Here is a 21,508-nt window from a genome sequence, read left to right as displayed (position 1 = left end):
TACGCGGTTATTGAGTGTGAGTAACTTAATAAAAGAAAAATACATCACTCATTTTGATCATGTAAACAGCCTAGACCTAAGAAATTGAGCTGCACATAAATTGAATCAAGCAATTGCTGCACTATAATGAATCTCGAGATACCTTACATTGAGCTGAGAATTTTATGCTAGCAAATGTCTCACATGTTCATCAGATTCTAGCACGTCTACGATAGAGCAGTTCTACAGAGCTAATGGGCTTAAAGTGTCACTCACCTGTGAATGCGGAGGGAGGGGTTTTTAATGCTATACTAAAATTTAGCCGTAGATTGGTTTTAGACACATAACAGTGAAGAAAAACTGCGGTTATAACCTCAGTTCAGATAAGTGGGTGATAATTTCAGTTTGGTTAATTTCCATCTGTGTCAACCAAAATTGAAAAGCTGCCAGAGACTCCACATGTGGAGTTGGAAGAGTCCATGTACATTGTGGGGAGGGAGCATTGGTGGGAAGATGGGGAAATGAGGGTCTCTCAGCCCTGGGTTATTGCTTCCTGCCTGCCTCCTGCACTGTGAGCGGGGAGAGGTCGACCAGGAGGCTGCTGTTCTGCCCATAGCGGGGTACTCTGACCCCTTCTCCCTCTTCCCTTCTTTGCCACACATCAGCTCCTCTGGGAAGCTGATTTGCTCCAGGGACCCGAAGTGGGGGAAATTGCCTGTTAACCTTCCCAACACATCACCTCAAGTTAAAATTGGTGGATTTCCATAATTTATACAGGATGTGAATGGGGACGATGCACTTTTGAGCTAGTAGCTTCTGCTCGTTTTGTTATCCCGTAAATGTCGTCTTCCCAAAAGATGATTGATTGGAGCAGAGTTAGAGGCATTGGTGAGAGCAGCTACCATGTCTCTGCCTCTCCCCTAAACACCTCTGCACTTTTGTAGGCTCAACAAGTACTGGGGAGCCTGCCACCACTGTATGCCTTTGAGGCCCCCGCCCTGCCTCCCTGGCTGGCCACGGAGCCCGCCCTCCCTGGTAGGGGGTGAGTTTGGAAGTGAGAGGCTGGTGTGGGTCTGTCCCATGAGCTGATTCACACTTGCCTCACCACACATACCATCAGAAGACCCACGTGGTGGAGCTACTGCTGCTGCTCCCCAAAGTGCACCTAGGCACCCTCCTGTCCTTCCCATGGCCCTCGGTTGACCTGGGGGCTCCTGTCCAATAGGTGAGGCCTGGTGTGCACAGACACTCTGCCGTTGCTAGAAGGAGGCTGTGCCCCCTGCTAAGGTATCAGTAGGTCCTTCACAGCCTCACCTTATTCCTCCCATTTGTTTTTAAAAATTGTTTCTTATATATACAGTTTCTTTAGCTTACGTAAACATTTGGTGCACATAACTTCTCTCAAAGATCATGATGTTTCTTTTGTGGTTTTATAAATTCTTATTCTATTTTTTTCTCTTTATTTCTACTGTTCACCTCCCATTATTGTCCAGGCATGAAGTCAGTTGGAAATGTTTTTCTGAGATGTACCTGACTGACTAGAATTTTGAGATGGTATTTGATAGGTGCAATTCCTAGTATTTTGCACTCCCTAAATGGCTCATTAAGTGACTTAAACACTGAGGATCTGAACAGATTTTGACTGCAAAGCAGATTCTACAGTTCGTTTCATCTAACCGTTGGAATTAAAATGGAAAACCTTGCCAATTTGTAAACCCAAATCCAGATGCTGTGTTAAGCATGGTGCCCAGGTGGAAGCACTGCCTCTTGTTGCCACGTGCTGCCACAGAGATGGCCCTGGTGGTGTGAAATGGACGGAGAACACCGTTCACAAGCATAACTCATGGTGTGGGCTCCAGAAGCACATTTCACTGAAATCCTAAGAGGACCCAGTTTCAGTTTTCATTAATAAAAAATACATGAGGGGTTCTAGAACCTAAGAGTGTTTTGCAGGAATTTAAAGCCGGGAGAGGAGGGTGGCTTGTTTCACTGGTCGCGTGAGCTCTTTTTTATCTGTCTCCTCCAGAGTTGTCAGCGGCAATAAAATGAGACTGGGAGTCATCAGACTCTACGTGTCCACCAATCTCTTCCTCCCAATTAGAAAAATCAGAATTTGTACTGAGAAAGGATATAGCTTGATAGTTGTTTTTTACGTTATCCATATAACTGGAAGTTTCTTGGCAGTAATGACTTTTTTTTGGGGGGTATTTTTAAGTGTTTTACTTTTTATAAACTTAAAAAGCAGCCTGCCGTTGAGAAAATTACATCAGGGAAAGGTTTCACACCTCCGTAACTGTGAGCCTGCACGGTGAAGCCCCACATAAGCACCATCCCGTGGTGCCCCTGTCTGTCCCTCAGCTGCCCCTTTGTGCTTATGCTTCAGCCACCTTGGGCAGGTGGGGTGCAGGGATGGAAGTTTCCAGCAGGATCGGTGCCTCTGAATTCACCACCTCTTCAGTGACCTTCATAGGACCTTTTGGAGCTGTGGATCTACTCTAATAGTCTAAAGATGAATACTCAGGAAAGCCTCCTTGGCATTATCGGTGTCACAGAGTGCAGAGGTCAGCTCTGAAGACGCCTGCTACAATTCCTCCAATGTGGTACACAAGTTTCAGGTAGATTTGTATAAAGTTGTAAAATAATACTAGGTTTTTTTTTTTTTTTTTCCTGTAAACACATCAACATACACAGTTATATTCTTAGCTTCTAAAAGTTAGAGAAGTAACTTAGAAGATTGACAAGAATTTTTGCTACTTATTTAAATGAAGGTTGCAGCAACTTTTCATTTGCCGCAAACCTGGAAGAGTTCGGCAAGAAGAGCGTAAGGTAACTGGCTTTATCCTCAACTGACCTGCTTGGTGCTGTCAACATGCCCCTAACATGTTGGTTTAAGTAGTAAACAATTTAGATAAATGTTAAATTACTGGTGTGGGAGATCTTGGGAATAGCAGCAGCTCTGCTCCCAAATGGGTTTGGCAGCCAGGCACACACCATGTGCAGCTGGGCACAACTGAAATTGCAGTTGAGTGGAACGTCCATCTGTCCACGTGGCCCTCATCACACGAGTTTCTTAAGGAGAATTACACACCTCTCCATTAAGTTGGAAGGCACTCACGTAGTGGGTATTAGTAAGAAAACTGACCAAGGAAAGCCTTGAGTATTCCAAAACACGGCAGTCTAGCTGTGGACCCTGCAAGGGCGTCCTGGCTGTAGTGATGGTCTCCTCTGAGGAGCATCTGGGATGTAGTCTGCCTGCTTTATTTGGGAAGTAACTGTTTCCCTGCAACATGAAAGCAAACTAGTAACTACTTATAAAAGGCTAATTCATTTGAACACATTTTAGCATGTTGAGAGGAGCAAAAGCAGAACATTTTCTCTTGCCGCTGTCACCTTGATTGTTCCCACTAGGGGCCATCTTGGAGTGAAGAAACAGGTAAAGCGGGAAACTGCATTGTTGTACACATGCCTCACTGAGGGCTGGAAATAGGCCTGACGTCACAGTGAACAGCATTTACTTCCACGTTTCCTTCACTGTCTCGAGTCTATTTTCAGGTGCATGGCATAGAAACAGCCCTTAGAGCTGTAGCCGACGGTGATAGGCAGGATTCAGGACACCGTGGGAGACCAGTGGAGGTCTGCGTGCCCCAGCTTCCCTAAACCAGCCAGCAGTACCGCGACAGGGCGGGCCACTTCATTGTCAACACCTATGTGAGGGCGTGTGGTGTTTCTTAGTGATTTTTATAACCAGTTCCTTTCCCTGTGGGGAGCCATCCAGCACATAAGGTTGCTACACGGGGGCCTCTGGACAGTCCAGAACTGAGCAGACTTGGTCTCTTGCCCCATATTTTAATCCCTGTCCTGCTAAAACTTCCACTGGGGCAATTGGACAGGTTCTGCAGAGAGGAGCGGAGTAGCACCATCCTCCGGTGGGGGCCTGATTTTCCCCTCCCCGTCCCTGCTCAGGCCCTGGTGCCACCCAGTGGCCAGCGGCGCTGTAGCACCCAAGCCAGCCAGCCTTCTGCTTTGGGGGAAATTGGCCAATTAGAGTGTGCTGCTGATCCCTGTGCACGACGACGACCTGCTTCGTTCTGCAGTTGGCTGAAACCCAGACCCGGCAGCAACAGTTTCATCTGGGCCAGTGGCCTGGGCAGGCCCCCAGAATGTGGGAGCTAAAGGAGACAGCGCTGCAACCAAGGGGCAGAGAGGCGTGGGGAGGGGCAGGGGAGCCCTGGCTCTCAGGCATCAGTGCTGTGTGGTATGACCAGGTCACCACCACTGCTGCCCCCAGGGAACCCAGCAGCGTGTAGGGGAGGCTCGTACCCTGACAGGGCCCTGTTTTTCTGCAGTGGGGTTTTTTCCCGGGTTGCTTGGAGTTGCTGCTTGCCCTTCTCTAAAGTTATGCACAACGTAATAGTTCAAAGTGAATTTGGGTGAACTTGCAAATTGAATTTTAGCTCCACTAAAAAGTTTCTGTCCCCATTTCAGCGGCAGCTGACCCAAGCTGAGCACCAGCCATGCTGTCCCACTTGGAGTGGAATGGGTGTGTGCTCGGGTCCCTGGAACAGTTGCTGGATAGAACATGTCTGTTCAGAGCAGGAATGGGGCTTTCTGCGTATTGTAGGACACTGCTCCCAGAGGCCCGGCTTGGAACATTCTGCCATTCACTCACCTGACTGCCCATTTCCACACTCTTTAAAGCACAGATGAGGGATGACAAAGGTTGCCTTTAGAAAGGGAGCAGTTAATTTTCTAAAGTAGCAATGGTTAAGGAAAGCTATCTCTTGCTTTTAAAATAAATTACGTTAATCTGCTGCCCCCACTCTTGGGTAATGGGTGGTTTTAATCCCATGTATTGGGAGTGCCCTAAAATTCATCTCTCAACTTGGGTTTTCCCTAAGTGAGGGAGACAATACTGTAGTTACATGAGCAGAAATACTGAGTGTGGCCATGGACGTCTCATTCCAACACTTATGATCTGGAGAAATGGAGTTGATGTTTTTGAAGTTAGCATGTAACCCTAACTTGCAACAAGGTGAACGTTAAACATCATTAAAGATATCATTCAGTTCACAACACACAGGTGTTCTGTGTGTTACAGCCAAGGCATTTTGCTGAGGTTTCTGGAAATGTCTTCAGCCAGCTTTTTTAGAGTTCTTTAAACATGATATTAAAACACTCCACGGTTTCTAGTGCAGTTACCGAATTGGTTTGAGGTTTCAGTTTGCATCATGGTTGGCTTCCTGGCAGGTGTCTGTTTGCCGCCTCTGGAGACCAGGGCTTAGTTCCTGGTGCCTGCCTGGTGTCAGCCTCCTGCCTGCGTGCCTCCAGCGAGCACCCTAGGCCTGCTGTGCCTTTTCATTCCATCCCCACCCCACCCCCTCGCTGCTTCCCCAAGATAAAGGGCCTCCACTGATTTTTATTGAACCTGACTGACCTGTTGCAACCCTGCGGGCAAGATGCTGCAGACCTGTGAGCTAAGTCTAATGAGTGAAACTGAGTTGTTAAAAACAGATTTTCAAACACTAAGGTAGTGACTACTTGGGTGTATAGACCTGATCTGATGACATAGTACATGTATAATTAAAAGCAAAGTTTCCTGGACAGATAAAAACTAGCTGTCACCTTTGTTCCTGTCTTGTTAGATATTGCCATTGTTTATAGTGCATTTTTAAGATCCAGCTCCAACAGGAGTGAGTGTTTTGGGGTGCGGTTGTGGGTGAGGAGGCAGGGCTTGGCAGTGTTGCCAAGGAGGGGGTCCTGTGGCTGGACCACATCTAGCAAGGGGTAGGCAGGGGCCGTGAGGTTAGAAGGGTCCTAAGGTGAAAATACAGGATTTGCCTTTACTTAGTTACCATTAAAATGATGGTTAGGAAAGAACACATGGAAATCTTGAAAGTCGGGGCGAATATCTGTTAACAGTGACACCATTTTTTGAAAGTCGGGGCGAGTATCTGTTAACAGTGACACCATTTTTTGGACCCATGTAGTACTGTTGCAAGTTTTGTAAAAAATGGAAAGAATTGTACTTCTCTGGGAAGTTGGGAAGACTTGCAGCCCTGAGGCTGCTGCTTGATGGACTGGCTGCTGGGGAGGGCTGGCACCCGCTGCCAACGTGGCCAAGCCTGGCAGCACATGCGGGGCATCCTGCACGACCAAGCTGGGGCAGGCTGTTGAATCAGGCCTTATTTGTAGAGTCTTGGCTCTTTACTGAGCTTTCAGACTTACCTCATTTATTGAAAGCAGTCAGTAAGACGACGGTGGAGGAGTGTGGTTTTATTTTCCACCCCTGGGTAAAACTGAAGTGCTCTTGGGAGCATCTGTCACATTCTCCCATTTAGGCCTTTGGGAGTTTTGGAGGCTTGCTGCTGCAAAGGGGAAAAGCCTTTCCCCAGGAGGTGCCTTGTTTACTTGATCACCCGAGGTAGCTCCCAGGCACTTGCCTGTAGAGCTGAGATGTCCTCTGCCGTCCTGGGGTCCTCACGGGGGCCCCCTATTCCCCAGGTGTTTCACTCTTTGCCCCACTAGCTGGATCCCTGCCCTGGCATGTGGTGCACCTCAACGAGCCCTGTCCCCTGGCCATCTTTCCCGTGGCACGCCATCTGTCCCCCGCTCGAGGGCCTTTGGGCTCTGACGATATCACACGGGGTTATAAGGTGATTGATTTTCTACTGGCATAGAAAGCTTTTTGTGCAAGTTGAGGGGGTTTGATGTCTTTGAGCTTTTAATTATAATCTTTGTTTGGATTAATACTTCACTTAATGGAATCACAGCCTGAGGGTTGTGAATGGACACATTCCTGTAACAGCATTGCTGCGTTCTCAGCTTCTCACTCTTCGCGTAAAGGTGTGGCTGCTCTTCCCGTGGTTCAGGTGTATGCCAGCTTTCCATATTTTTATTAATGGCATCGCCTCCAATGGACTCCAGTCTGGAAGGACAACGAAGTGAGATGTGTAAACCCCACCCACCGGGCTAAGAGAACCTGTTTTACCCTTCTAAATGATCTTTTTCACTGAAGTTTACAAAAAGTTTGCACTTGAATTAATAATGATAGTGCTGTTCTAAATCTGCCTTTTAAAAAGTGATAATAGGAAATTGTCCTTCAGTTTTGAAGCTTAGCTAGTGCTCAAGTCAAGCCTTTAATAACTAGAGTTTGCTGGTTGAAGGTAAAAGATGTAATAATAAAGCATTTTTCTTTCTGAAATAAAATGTAGTCACCATCATAAATGCTGCTGGCGGTCCTCCCTTACACTCCTCTAACATTAACATTTTACAAATCCTTTTCTCTGTGTATGCTATTCAGTAATGCCAGGTGGGCACTTACAGGTTTAAGAGTAAGTCTGCTTTTTAGAGTCAGGTGGCAGCACCCCGCGGTGTCCCCTCACTCAGCGCCTGTGTTTCTCCTTTGTAGCCCCAAAGGAAGACAGGAGGTCTGAGGAGAAAGCGGCAGCCACGGCAGCCTCAAAGAAAACAGCCCCTCCAGGCTCCACGGTGGGCAAGCAGCCTGCACCTAGAAACCTCGTGCCAAAGAAATCTTTTGCTAATGTGGCAGCAGCCACACCAGCCATTAAAAAGCCACCCTCAGGTTTCAAGGGCACCATCCCCAAGAGGCCATGGCTCTCCGCTACCCCATCGAGTGGTGCTTCATCTGCCAGGCAGGCCGGACCAGCACCTGCAGTGGCGACGGCTGCCTCCAAGAAGTTCACCGGCTCCGCTGCTTTGGTGGGAGCCATAAGGAAGCCAGTGGTACCTTCTGTTCCAACGGCCTCGCCAGCCCCAGGACGCCTCGGGGCTATGAGTGCCGTACCGTCGCAGCCAAATTCACAAATCCGGCAAAATATCAGACGCTCCTTAAAAGAGATTTTGTGGAAAAGGTGGGCTGTTCTGCTTGATTTCTTACCCATTAAAATGGAAGGGCTTTCATTAGAGTGTGGCTGCAGGATTGCCTCACTGTTCAAAAAGTTTAATATACACAAGTGTCTTATGTAGTTCTTTTTTTTTATTCTGTTCAGAGTCAATGACAGCGATGACTTAATCATGACAGAAAACGAAGTAGGAAAAATTGCCCTCCATATTGAGAAGGAGATGTTTAACTTGTTTCAAGTTACAGATAATCGCTACAAGAGCAAATATCGCAGCATCATGTTCAACCTGAAGGACCCTAAAAATCAGGTGTGTGCCTGGTGTCAGTGCGTTGGAGTATTCCTGTTCTGTTCGCTGGGCGCTAAAGGGATAAACCAATATTTTGAGATGTTTGTGCCCTTTCCAGGAAAGCTGAAACGTTTCTTTCTCCTCGGTGACCCTTCTGCCAGCCCACGTATTGTTGTATTGGCGTTGGGGGTCCTGGAAGCCCCTTCCCTGCCCTGCCCTGCCTTAACTAGGGTCGTGTCTGCTTCCTGGCTTCCCTGAAGTCCACCTTTTATCACCAGATTAGTCTCCTCTAAACATTGCTGTAAAGTTACAAGCCAGTCACTTCACTGGGCTGCAAAATAAAGTCCAATTCTTTATCCCAGTATATGAGGGTGTCCATATTCTGGCCTCAGACAGCCTTTTCCACCTTATTTTCTCATATTCCTCATCAGCCGAGTGAGCCTGATGGTTTGGGCTGCTTGAGTGAGCTCTCACCACTTGGAGCAGGGGCTGCTCACGCCCAGGTTGTGGGATCAGTCCTTCCTCACTGCAGCATGGGCCATGCTACGAGGACAGAAGCTCCAGCTGGGAGGGATAGGCTGCCTGCCTGGTGGCCTCTTGTTGCCGGGCTGACAGCCTTCCGGTGTTCTCTCTCCATCGGCCTCCAAGCTCCTCCCTGTTTAGAATTTTAGGATATTGAAATACCCCGACTTTGCATCTCACCATTGAACAGCCCCAAACAGAAGTGATTTCTTCCTTCCTTTGTTCCTGACACTACCTTTTTGACTTGTGTCCACCTTGTGTACATAATTGTTTTTCCTGAGGTGTTGTGTGTTGTTTTTTTAGCAGAGCCAGTGCAGCACAGGCTGTGAAACCCACTGTTGAACCTTATTACCTGTGCTCTCTGGGCTCCCATTTGCTCACAGCAGGGATATCCCGGGGCGCACTCTCATAAGGCCATTTGGGGAGTTAGGTCACACCCTGCAGGGAGGGCTCTGCCTGGTGCCACACACAAGTGGGCCCTGAGGGCCTTTGTCCTGTGCCCGCTAAACTGGGCAGCTCTGTTTTCCATAAGCTCTCTGTATTGACAGATACAGGAATATTATTTGAGTAAATGAAAAATACTTGTTTATAGGGACTCTTCCATCGTGTTCTGCGTGAGGAAATCTCTTTGGCGAAACTTGTGAGACTGAAGCCAGAAGAACTTGTATCTAAAGAGCTTTCCACGTGGAAAGAGAGGCCAGCAAGATCTGTGAGTGCTGAGGGGCACCTGCGAAGGCACCCAGGACTCGAGTTTAATAGAAATAAATTCATAGACAGCTGCATGAGCGATGCTTTCCTCCTAGAAAACAAGGCCTAAGCTCTGTTTCATCTTTTTCATTTCAGGTGATGGAGTCCAGAACTAAACTGCACAATGAAAGCAAGAAGACGGCCCCCAGGCAGGAGGCCATACCCGATCTGGAGGACTCTCCGCCAGTGTCGGATTCAGAGGTAAGCATTTGGGAGTTTTTATGTTCACCGAGAGTAGACTAATCCATCCCAAACGTTTTGAGGTTATCTTCAATTATTGGGCAGGACACTGAGCTTACAGCAGGTGTATGTCATTGTGGCATTCCTCAGTCCTTGTGTTCGGTGGTCCTTTTTTCTCCCCCGTGGGTCTCAGTCCCATGAGACTGCTTTTGTTGGGTGGTGTTAATTTGGAGCTGAGTTTGGAAAAGAAACGACTTCACTTTTTTTCTTTTTCTTTTAGGAACAGCAAGAGTCAGCACGTGCTGTCCCTGAGAAGAGCACAACGCCACTCCTCGACGTCTTCAGCAGCATGTTGAAAGACACCACCAGTCAGCACCGCGCACACCTCTTCGATCTCAACTGTAAAATTTGCACAGGTGAGCACAGTTTAGGGGATGGAGCCTTGGAGCTGAGACTAAACTTGATTTTGTTAAAAATCACTGAACCTTCTAAAAGCAACCGCATGTAAGCTTAAACACGCAGAAAGGCCAGAATGATTTCCTGCCCTGCCTTTAGAGTATTGCTTTCGGCTTTGTGTGAGAAACACCCGTGTGCCGGCTAGGTTTCTCACAGAGCCTTTCCTCGCCTTCTTCAGGCCAGGTTCCCTCTGCAGAAGATGAGCCAGCTCCGAAAAAACAAAAATTGTCAGCTTCTGTTAAGAAAGAAGACTTAAAATCGAAGCATGACAGCTCTGCACCTGACCCAGCTCCTGATTCAGCTGATGAGGTGATGCCGGAGGCTGTGCCTGAAGTTGCCTCTGAGCCAGGCCTAGAAAGTGCTTCTCATCCAAACGTGGACAGAACATATTTCCCTGGGCCTCCAGGAGATGGCCATCCCGAGCCCTCCCCGCTGGAAGACCTGTCCCCCTGCCCAGCCTCCTGTGGGAGCGGGGTGGTCAGCACCGTCACAGTGTCCGGCCGGGACCCCAGGACCGCTCCGAGCAGTTCATGCACAGCCGTGGCCTCCGCAGCATCCCGCCCAGACAGCACCCACATGGTGGAAGCCAGACAGGATGTGCCGAAGCCTGTCTTGACTTCTGTGATGGTGCCCAAGTCCATACTAGCTAAGCCATCCTCATCTCCTGACCCAAGATACTTGTCAGTTCCTCCGTCACCAAATATCAGGTGCGTACTTCAGGTGTGGTCTGAACAAGCCAAACTTTTTTTTAGATTAACAAAAGGAAAGATAACTGGTGATTAAATAGTTGAACTCGGAAATGTAACCTGAAATACAGCTTCACTCTTTCATCTTTTAAAAAGCTGCAGTTGTAGGGTGCCTTATTGTCCTTTTGGAAGTGGAGATCTTAGAAATTTACATTTAAATTTGTGCTCATCCAGTTTTGTTGCCTATTCACTTTATTTTTCTTTAACCAAAATGGCTGTATCATTTTAATTAAAGTAAGTAATTGGCAAAAGTAAGCTACCAAAAACGTAAAACTTGCAAGAGTTCACTTTTGCTTTTACATATAAAGTCTCTGTACTCTTGAAGCTGGGCACAGTGGCTCACACCTCTCATCCCAGCATGTGCTTGAGCCCAGGAGTTTGAAACCAGCCTGAGCAACATGGCAAAACCCCATCTCTACAAAAAAGACAAAAATTAGCCAGGCGTGGTAATGCACGCCTGTAGTCCCAGCTACTTGAAAGGCTGAGGTGGGAGGATCACCTGAGCCTGGGAGGCGGAGACCGCAGCCAGCCATGTTGCACCACTGCACTCCAGCCTGCATGACACAATGAGATCCAGTCTCAAAGAAGAAAAGGCTTTCTACTTTTGAAATTCTCATTGCACAGAGAGACATTGACTTTTTTTTATGGTTTTGTTTTATAGCACTTCAGAATCGCGTTCCCCTCCAGAAGGAGACACGACCCTCTTTTTGTCTCGACTCAGCACCATTTGGAAAGGATTTATTAACATGCAGAGTGTGGCAAAATTTGTCACTAAGGCGTATCCCGTCTCTGGGTGTTTCGATTACCTCAGCGAGGTTAGAACCAAGAAAATGCGTGTGCGTGTGTGTGTCTTTCATAGGAGTTTCTAAACTAGAGTCAAACACATGACTTTCTGCCTTAATTCAGGAGGTAGGAGAGAAACAGAAATGCGTGACACTCTTGCAACTGGCTGTCTGGATGCAGAAACGCCTCTAAACGCAAAGTGGCGATGGCCGTGATGAGTCCACAGGTTCAGCAGTTTGGACAGGGTCAGAAGTGTGAGCCTGCAGTCTGGCCTCTCAGTGATCAGTTTCGCTGGGGCACTGACCAGGTGGCTGTGCGCACAGCCACCAGCACAGCCAGGTGTTCGGAGCCTGCTTTACACACACCTGGCCACATGCCGGGTGGCACATGTGGCCAGGCCTTTTAGTTTTCAGAATTAACCAGAAAACAGCACTAGCATTTATGACTTTAATGCAAGGAGTCACCCTAGCTCATATGTGAATCGTTACTTTCTGTGTATGTACGTAAAGACAGCGTAGAAGTGTTGGGCAGTAATTTGTAAACATAATCTTGTTTGGCAGAAGGTTGGCATCACACCCCCCTTGGATCTGGTCACTTGGAATCCTGGATTTAATACATTTAATACAAGTGTGACTCTTTTCCTTGGAATAGTTGTAGTCTTCTTGAATCTTGGGTAGTATGGTGCCTTCACATGACTGCATTCATCTTTTTGTGACTACTACAGTTCAAAGTGATTTACGCAAAGTACTTTTTGTTTAGGATTTGCCTGACACAATTCACATTGGTGGGAGGATCGCACCGAAGACAGTTTGGGATTATGTTGGCAAACTCAAGTCTTCTGTGTCTAAGGTACCTGCTTATAGTATAAATTTTGCAACCATGGAAAATTGTGTTTATTTAAACACATCTTTTTTTAACCTCTGGTTTTGATGGGTTAACACTTAAAATGTTAGCCTGTAGCTTACTAGATATTTCCAGGTGAATGTTAAAAATTAAGTTTTGCAGTGAGCCGAGATCGCACCACTGCACTCCAGCCTAGGAGACAGAGCAAGACTGTCTCAAAAAAAAAAAAAAAAGTTTATATAGTTGTATTACTGTGTGAAGGTGTTTGAGTATACAGTGGTAGAAGTTTGTTTCTGATTTATTATAATGTATGTGCAGTTAAATTGTAGTAAGAAATATATAAGTTTTATTTTCTTGTTTTTTTATGATTGAAGGAGCAGAAGGTGTCTTTTGCAGGGGTGATCAGGCTCAGGGCACTCAACCTGGGCTCTTGAACGGTCCTGGTTTTCTGGGACCCCCTGAGATTTAGCTACAGCTGTGTGTGTCTGTCTGTGGTTTTCTCTGGGGAATCTCTGTAGTCTTCATCAGGTTCACGAAAGGGCTAGACGCTGTCGTCTAGTTTAACCCTCCTCTAGGGAGGGGCACAGACAGCCATTGCAGATCATGCAGCTGGTTCCTCGTGACCGGGGCCATCGCGCATGTAGGAAAAGCCGGCTCTGCTCCAGACACTGCTGGGCTCACATGTCACGCGAATTGCCTCACTGAGACAGGAGCTCTGTGAGATCGTGGCTGTGAGTAGGAGAGATTTGACAAGGTTTCCTGTTGAAAGCAGGATGTGAATCGGGCGTGTGATGCCTGAGCCGCATTTTCTTTATGAGTGCTTCCCACTCTTCCATTGCAGGAGCTCTGTCTGATCCGATTCCACCCCGCCACAGAGGAAGAGGAGGTCGCCTATATCTCTCTCTACTCCTATTTTAGCAGCCGTGGCCGCTTTGGTGTTGTAGCTAATAACAACAGGCACGTCAAGGACCTCTACCTGATCCCGCTGAGCGCCCAGGACCCTGTTCCATCCAAACTCTTGCCCTTTGAAGGACCAGGTAAGCGCCAGCTTTCTGGGTGGAGGTGAGGCCCCCCTGCACCTGCACCTCTCCTCCCACTGACGTGCCCTGCTGAGTCCTGACCAGCCCAGGGCTCTCTAGGAGCAGGAGTTAGGAGCACAGACGCAGTGGTTAGCAATAGGATTCATCTTTGAGGGCGTAGGACTGTGGCACGAGAAGTACCCCTGATTCACAGCATAAATTGTCTTAGGAGAGTTTTTTAGAGAGGGTCTGCAACCAGCTCATCTTGGTCTCAGGTCAGAGAAGACTCAGTGTCCAGGAGCCCGAGGCTCAGCCAGAAAGGGAGGTGACACTCCCAGCGGCCCTGCTCTTTCCTCTAGATAGACTCGGGAGCCAGCACACACCAGGAAGTGGCTCCATCAGGGGTCACTTCTCTAACAGGGATGGATTTCCAGGAGACTTAAAAATAATGACATAGAAAACTATTTCTAGAAATAATTATTTTAAAATCTGCGGCTCAAATTGTAATGGGTTCATTCATCTTTGGCAAGCTACTTTGTGTTTGCACATTCCTTGGAAAGTACTGTATTTAAAGAATAATGTACAAATAGCCTAAAATACATCTTCTTTGTCAAGGGTTGAGGGTGATTCCAGGGGCCATGTGCTCTGTTAGTGACCAGCTCTTTCATAGCCCCTTAGAAGAAGCTGATGTGACTTCAGTTAGGGATTAGTATCTGATGCCCAACTGAAGGGTCTCCTTGGCCATGCAGTCCCCAGAGGATTGGTGTTCTCTAAAAGTGGGTGTGTGGATCACACAGTGTCCTCTAAAGTGCTTCGTCATAAAGGCAGGTGCTATCTGGACCCTGTGCCTCAGTGCCCTCTGTCCCTGTCACCAGGCCTTGGCGGGTGTTCCTGCCATAATTGTGCAGGGTGCTCCCACCCACACCCCTCATGCCGCACCCTAGCTGGCTGGGGTCCTGTAGGGGCCACTCCACATCTTGGGCGGGACTTCTGTCGCCCCAGGCACAGCGCATGTTCCTACTGGAGCCCATTCTTCACAGCTGGAGTGGGCTCGGCCCATGTCTGTGTTGTGGAATTACATGTCCATAAAGGGATTGGTTGGTATCAGTAATTTCGTGGTTAAATATTTGCTGGCATGGTGCATTAAATTATTTTAGTGCCAGATAAATTTTTAAAAGCAAAGTGCTTTAGTGTGTCCCCTCAAATCCTACTTGGGATAAAGAGATGCCACCTAATGGGTGACAGAAAGGACCCTGGTAGAGGTTCTTGGTGTTGCTTGTGAAGAGCTCTGGCCAGCTCCACGTGACCAGGGGGAGGAAAAGCCCGGTCCTCCTGGAGGTGAAGACCGAGAAGCTGACCTCTCCGCACCTGTGACGACCCACTGGTCAGCTGCAAGTGCGACAGTGTGTGCAGTCAGTGCAGACACTGCAGCACCTCAGCGCCTCCCTACTGGGGTGGAAAGAGCACTTTTTCTTTACAGAAACATGATTCATAGATAGCGAGCCTCCCCTTTTTAAAAAAATTGAAGCAATATTTGATCCTTTTTTGAGCTCCTCTTCCTACTGCATCTCCAAACTTGGAGCTATCAGGTGAGCACAGGTTGTAGGGTGTTGAGCGAGCCCCGGCGCATGCCGGGCACGGGGGCAGTGACGGGGCCCAGGGAGGCCACCAGAGGAGCGGCGCCCCCATTCTCCCCACAGCAAGGGCTGGCTGTGCAGGTGCAGCCCCGGGGCAGAGGGAGAAGATAGGTCTCCCAGCACCTCCCAGATGGCACCAGGACAAGGAGGGCTGGGCTGGGGTCACTCACCTTGTCTGCTGAGTGCGATGGCGCCAACCACCCACACTGTCAGCTCCGCGACCAGCTGGGGGAACGTCACACTCGCCCATCAAGGCACTTGCTGAGGCCACGACGCCGCCTGACGGGGACACACAAAAGCCCCGGGGACTTTGATCCACGATAAAGAGCAGAGGCGTCTGGGTAAAGTAACACAGGGCGAGGGACTTTAGAAAAGTAACAGCTAGTGAAACCTTTCCATACACTTCAGAAATGTTTTAACTTAAGAGTTCAGTATAATGTTAAATTCTCCTGATGTCCTTGTTGACATGAATACATGTGCGTGAAATCTCACACACTTCCATGGTCACTGAACAGCCTTGACCCTGGGCCAGGCCATCGGGCACTTGGCCCGCTTCACGTACTGATTACTTGACTTGGCGTTTTCTAGATATAAACATATACATGTGTGTCTTGGCTTTGTGGTGTAAATGTGTAGTGCGTGTGCATGCGTGTGTGTGTGTAAGGCTAGGTCCTGGCACGTTTCCCCTGTCTCAGCGCACCCTGTCCTCACGGAGCTAGCCCAGAAGCCCTTGGACAGCACAGGCCACACCTGAGGGTGCTGATGGTGGTGACTCCACAGAGCTGTGGTCAGGGGTGAGTGTGTGCTGCGCGGCTTGGAGTCACGCCCCCAGAAGTGCTGGGCGAGGGTCTGCAGGACCCAGCTCCATTCCAGAACCTCAGTTCTCTGCAGCACATGCAGCGCAGGCCTGAAGGAGACTTGGCGCCCCAGCCTTGAGCTGCCCGTCTGCATCAGGGCACTGATGTGGGAGCATCTTCCCCTGGGGATGTTAAGGAGAAGGTCCTGTTGGGGTAGAGATTCACGCAGAAAAGAGTGACTGACTCGTCCATGTGCCTCAGTTTATATCACACAATTGCAGGTGTCCGTGCCTCCCACACGTGGGGACCTAGTGGGTTTTGACAACGTAGTGTCCGGTCCCAGCCCCCCTCAGTGCTTGCTGTTCACACTTAAGCAAGTGAAGGCCTGAAGGTGCCCAGCTGTGCCCTCCGGGGAAACCAAGTCACCCGCCCCATCAGCACTTGGCCCTTGTTGGGCAGTGAGAGTGGAGCTGCCCCCGCAGTACCCTCGGGAGCCCTGCTGTTCACAGCAGTAGCTGGATCTCCCTGAGGACATTTGTCCTTGCATATCTTAATGATTTGTCCACGAAAACACCGGGTTGTCTTCCTCTGCGCCTGTGCCCCGCAGTGGGGGCACTCTCTGTAACTCAGCATCACTGGGGGGGCAGCTGGGAGGCCTGGGTCCAGGTGACCTTCTCCACCTAGATGTTCACCCCACTCGGTTCCAGCTTTACCAACAGGGCCCCCCGCAGGGACTTGGGGTCGTAGAGTCCCGGCCTGTCTCAGGGCCTTGTTCATGGAACGGAGATGAGTCGGGTTGAAAGCTCATCATGTAGGGTTCTGTGCGGGGCCCTTACAGGACTGGACCGCAGCCAAGATGCCTGCCTGTTAACCATGCCTAACCCCCGTCATTTCCGCATGAAGCCGCAGGCCTTGGAGCCTTGGTCTGAAACGCCTGTCGAGTAACCTCGGTCCATAAACATGGGTGCACAGTCTGTTCTCCCCAAGTACAGGGTAAGAGGAAACACTGCCCTCTGTAGCTGCTCGAATGGAAAGGGCTCTTTTCTCTGAGGTCTTCTTTATACATTAGAAAGCTCTTCTGGGAAGAATGTTTGAATCCATAGTGTCTTTCTTTATTCACTTTTAACTGCTTTCTGAATTAGCTGAGAAATTCTGACTTGAAATACTGTCAGGTAAGCATTTCTTCAGTTTTCATGTGTGTATGTAACAGTAGCTTTGCATGGAAATTGTAATCAGAGTCAAATACAGTATTGAATGGAATGTACTGCCTTCTCCTCCTCAATCAATAAACATATTTCATGGAAACTGGTCCTTGTTTGTTTGAATTGGAACCATTTGGTGGCTCCAAATGGTTGGAGCCTGGTCACCTATCCTAGGCCCCCGTTTGCTTTCTGTAAGCCAGCACAGCGCACCCTAGTGGTGTCCCCAGCTCTGCAGCCCACCCAGCAGCTGCTGGAGCTGATACAGTGCAGGCTGGTGCTGCCTTGGGGCCCTTCTCGGCACCCCGGCACCCAGAAGAAGATGGACGTCGCTCTCCTCTTACCTGAGACGTGCTGGACCCAGTGGCTTTGTGCAGGTCTTAGGGATTCCCAGTTGGAACGAGGGAGGGTCTGTGTGTGTGTGAGTGGGTGTGTTTGGTGGGTTGGGGGAAGTCACTTCTTCCCACCTTAATTGCCAAGTCTTTCTATCCAAGTCATACTTCAGAACCCTTGTTGATTAACTTCCACACAGTTTCTGTTCCAGCAGGTGTGAACATTTTGTTTTGACAGATGCAGACCATTGAGAGAGTTTTCATTTTAAATCACTGATAGTGGGATGTGCTAGGTGGGTTTAGGGGTAAAGGCCTCATTGTATAGTTTGGGGTTGGGAGGAGTCAGGTTTCGGGTGGTTCATTTAGTAAGAAGGAGCGTCTTCCTGCAGCCTCAGGTTCAGTACCAAGGGCGCTTCCTGCACCCTGAGAAGCAGGTGGTTCCCTTTGCCAGCTGCCTTGTCCCCCAGTCCCTGTTGTGACACACCTGGACACAGATTCTGGTTTTGGTCTTGGCCCACACAGCTTTTCGAATACACCCTTTATCTTCAGTTTCTTGAGTTCTTTTCCTGTGCATGTGGTCTGATTCTGACCACTGAGTCCAGACCCCTCCATCATGAATATGCAGAGAACACAGACATGGTGCTAAAAAGGCCTGTTTGCTTGCACATGATATGCCCTGAAGAAAGCCATTTGCCTTCTGGCCTTTCAGAGGGTGTTGGGGGAACGTCCACACCCTTGTTACAGGCCTGATCAGTGCCCTTCAGTGGAAGTGCAGGGCATGTTTAGCCGCACCTGGTGTCTCCGGCCCCTGGTTGCTTTATGAACTGAGGCCCTCAGTAGCCCTCAGGAGGAAGGTGGGTAAGTAAGCCTACCGTGCCCTGTGCCACCCGCGACCTGGCTGGTGCCAGCTTCGTGCAGGCCTCAGTCTCTGCACCTTCCCGGGGCACACTCCCTTCCAGGGCTCACACACACCACGGGGCAGCTGCCGAGGGGAGGGGCTAGCCTGGGAACAGCCCCTGGGCAACCTCGACTGCCCCTCCTGAGGTGGGGGCTCTGTGACCTTTCGACCTTACTGGTCTGTGGACATGCCAGGCAGTGGCAGGCACACCCTTTCCTCCAGGGGAAGATGGCTCCCAAGGTCCAGCCAGGTGAACTGCACTGCTCCTTCCATGAAGAGTTATTTCCAAGGCGCCGGCCACATTTTACATATTGATGCAACCATAATAACAAACATGAGTTGGGTGACAAGATTTGACTGTTTCACAACGGGTGTGCCTTTTTGGACAGCCCAATTTAAATTTTAAATGGCGGGGAAATTCAGAACGAACACCCATCTGACTGCAGCTTTCTCTGTTCAGTCACCAGTGTTTGCAGATGAGAGCACCAAGAGCTGGGAGCATTTACACGTGCCAGCTGCGTGTTTGATGCCGATCTCCAGATGGTTGCTGTTTTCAAGACTAAAGAATCTTGCCAGGGCTGGGATATACTAATTATTTTTTTCATTAACAAGCAAGTTAGCCATTAAAAGTTTGAATTGGAGTGACACACCATGAGCAGGGATCATGTAACAATGATGTTGTACATCACACTGCCACCCTAACAGGCCTTTAGAAGCTGAGTGTCTCCCTTGGGTGGCATGTCCCCTCTGTGTCAGAGTCAGCACTAGGCTCCCCCAGGTGACTTCCCCACAGGAAGCCCCACAAGCCCTACTGCCCGGGGTCCTTCCCGAGGCCTAGCCCGTGCCTGTGTCTGCTCCCTGTGTCAGGTTCTGCAGGCAGAGGGCCTGGCTTACAGAGCCCGGCTTACAGGAACTCAGCCTGAGCCTCAGTGCCCTTCCCACCAGGGCGTGGTGGGCTCTGCAGATGTATGGTCCAGGAAGGCCATAATAGCCAATTTCATAACCAACTGTACCCAAAAAGTGGATTTGAGTAAGCTATGTAATAGCTTATTCAGTAAAAAGATAGCTATTGTGGTGAGAGAAGTACTATTTTAAAATATGTTTAATTCATGTTAATCAGAACATGAACTTGACAGGTTTGCTGAGCAGCAGAGCTCAGCTGTGCCCTTCGGTGTGGCCCGGCTGGTTTTCCTGCTTCCCTCCTCCTCTGCCCACCCAGCCCTTTCACTGGCACCGTGCTACTATCCGGGGGACAGAGAATGAAGAGGAAGTGGAGGTGAGGTGCTGGGATACCTTACCCCTCCTGCTCGAATCTCAGCTCTGTCCAGCAGACTGTGAAGGAAGAGTCCTTTGGCCCTCTCTCCAGGAAGGAGGAAGCATCCCATGGAGCAGGCTGGTCCCGACTCAGTCTGGCAGGCCTAGTATTCCTCCCTTCACCCATCTTCCATGCTCAGCCTGTCCATCAATTCCTTAGTGGAATTTAGAGAGATTAACAACAAATGTATTTAGAACTACATGGCGGTGCCTGTCCAAACAACTACCAGAAGCAGTCTGTGATGATCTTTAACATCACCGGCAGCACGGGAAGTCATACTGGTTTTCATTGTAAGGGGAAGAAAATCTGTAGTGTGAGCACCTTTTGTATACCACAGTCACGTTAAATTATCTGTACTGTTGAGTTGTTACGATTTAATCTCACATTGTTACGTCGCTGCCGCTGAAATGTCCCACCCACGTGTATCACTTTCCCTCAGCTCCTGTTTTGGGATGTGGGTTTTTATATTCCCCTTTGGCATTCTCGATTGATTGTGATTGTGGGGAGGGTCGTTACTGGAATGTTAGTACTCCTGATCGAAGTTACCACAACTTACAACGTGGGGAATATCTTTGAAGAATTTTTTTTTTTAACTAATACTGTGCCTTAAAACCCCCAGTGTGCGTCGTCCACCTGCTCTGCTCTTTGCCACCTGTTTGCTGAGCACCTGGGTGCTTTACGTGAGCACAGTGTCTGTCCTGTGTTTACAAAGACATGAGCCTTAGGGAGTCTTTGATATGTTAATGCTCACTGAATTTCTAAACCCAAAACATTTATTTTATCTTTTTTTCCAAGAGAGTCTTACTCCGTCGCCCAGGCTGGAGTTCAGTGGCACGATCTCGGCTCACTGCAACCTCTGCCTCACAGGTTCGAGCAATTCTCCTGCCTCAAGCCTCCTGAGTAGCTGGGACTACAGGCACACGCCACCACGCCTGGCTAATTTTTGTTTTGTTTTGTTTTGGTTTTTTTGAGACACAGTCTCACTCTGTCACCCAGGCTGGAGTGCAGTGGCAGGATCTCGGCTCACTGCAACCTCCACCTCCTGGGTTCAAGCGATTTCTCCTGCCTCAGCCTCCTGAGTAGCTGGGACTACAGGTGTGTGCCACCACACCCAGTTAATTTTTGTATTTTTAGTAGAGACGGGGTTTCACCATGTTGGTCAGGATAGTCTTGATCTCTTGACCTCATGATCCGCCCACCTCAGCCTCCCAAAGTGCTGGGATTACAGGTGTGAGCCACCGCACCCAGCCCAATTTTTGTATTCTTAGTAGTGACGGGGTTTCACCATGTTGGCCAGACTGGTCTCAAACTCTTGACTTCGTGATCCACCCGCCTTGGCCTCCCAAAGTGCTGGAATTACAGGCGTGAGCCACCATGCCCAGTCCAAAGCATTTATTTTAGCCATTTCATTTAATGCCATTTTTCCTGTCTAGTTGTAATTCTGACACCAGAGACTAATGGATGACCTCATGGCTTGTGCTTTATTGATTATTATGACTTTATTGATAATTTAATATCAGTATATTTAGAGTAATTATGTGTTGCAACTCCTAAGTTAAAGACAAAAAGGGGGCCAGGTGTGGTGGCTCACACCTGTAATCCCAGCACTTTGGGAGGCCGAGGCAGGTGGATCACCTGAGGTCAGGAGTTCGAGACCAGCCTGGCCAACATGGTGAAACCGCTTATCTACTAAAAACACAAAAATTAGCCAGGCATGGTGGTGCATGCCTGTAATCCCAGCTACTCAGGAGGCTGAGACAGGAGAATTCTCCTGAACCTGCAAAGCAGAGGTTATAGTGAGCCGAGGTTGCGCCACTGTGCTCCAGCCTAGGCAACAGAGCGAGACTCCATCTCAAAAAAAAAAAAGGCTGTTTGTTAGCTTCCTGGCAGTGGCACGAGGGGAAGAG

The 21,508-nt window shown here is 49.0% G+C and overlaps 1 protein-coding gene across 4 annotated transcripts in view; it reads left to right on the top strand.

Annotated features, from left to right (window-relative positions):
- DIDO1 (death inducer-obliterator 1) overlaps positions 1–21,508 on the top strand; it is a 60,630-nt gene that overhangs the window by 33,932 nt on the left and 5,190 nt on the right. For all 4 annotated transcript variants that reach the window (XM_054468030.2, XM_054468028.2, XM_054468027.2 and 1 more), the window contains exons 7-15: positions 7,388–7,850; positions 7,989–8,148; positions 9,242–9,358; positions 9,493–9,597; positions 9,857–9,992; positions 10,211–10,739; positions 11,440–11,593; positions 12,321–12,410; positions 13,246–13,441. In XM_054468030.2, coding sequence (XP_054324005.1) covers positions 7,388–7,850; positions 7,989–8,148; positions 9,242–9,358; positions 9,493–9,597; positions 9,857–9,992; positions 10,211–10,739; positions 11,440–11,593; positions 12,321–12,410; positions 13,246–13,441 — 1,950 coding nt within the window. The remainder of the gene's footprint in view (positions 1–7,387; positions 7,851–7,988; positions 8,149–9,241; positions 9,359–9,492; positions 9,598–9,856; positions 9,993–10,210; positions 10,740–11,439; positions 11,594–12,320; positions 12,411–13,245; positions 13,442–21,508) is intronic.

This window comes from Pongo pygmaeus, chromosome 21, assembly GCF_028885625.2.
Source record: "Pongo pygmaeus isolate AG05252 chromosome 21, NHGRI_mPonPyg2-v2.0_pri, whole genome shotgun sequence".
NCBI classification, from domain to species: Eukaryota; Metazoa; Chordata; class Mammalia; order Primates; family Hominidae; genus Pongo; species Pongo pygmaeus.
This window is presented reverse-complemented; position numbering and strand designations above follow the sequence as displayed.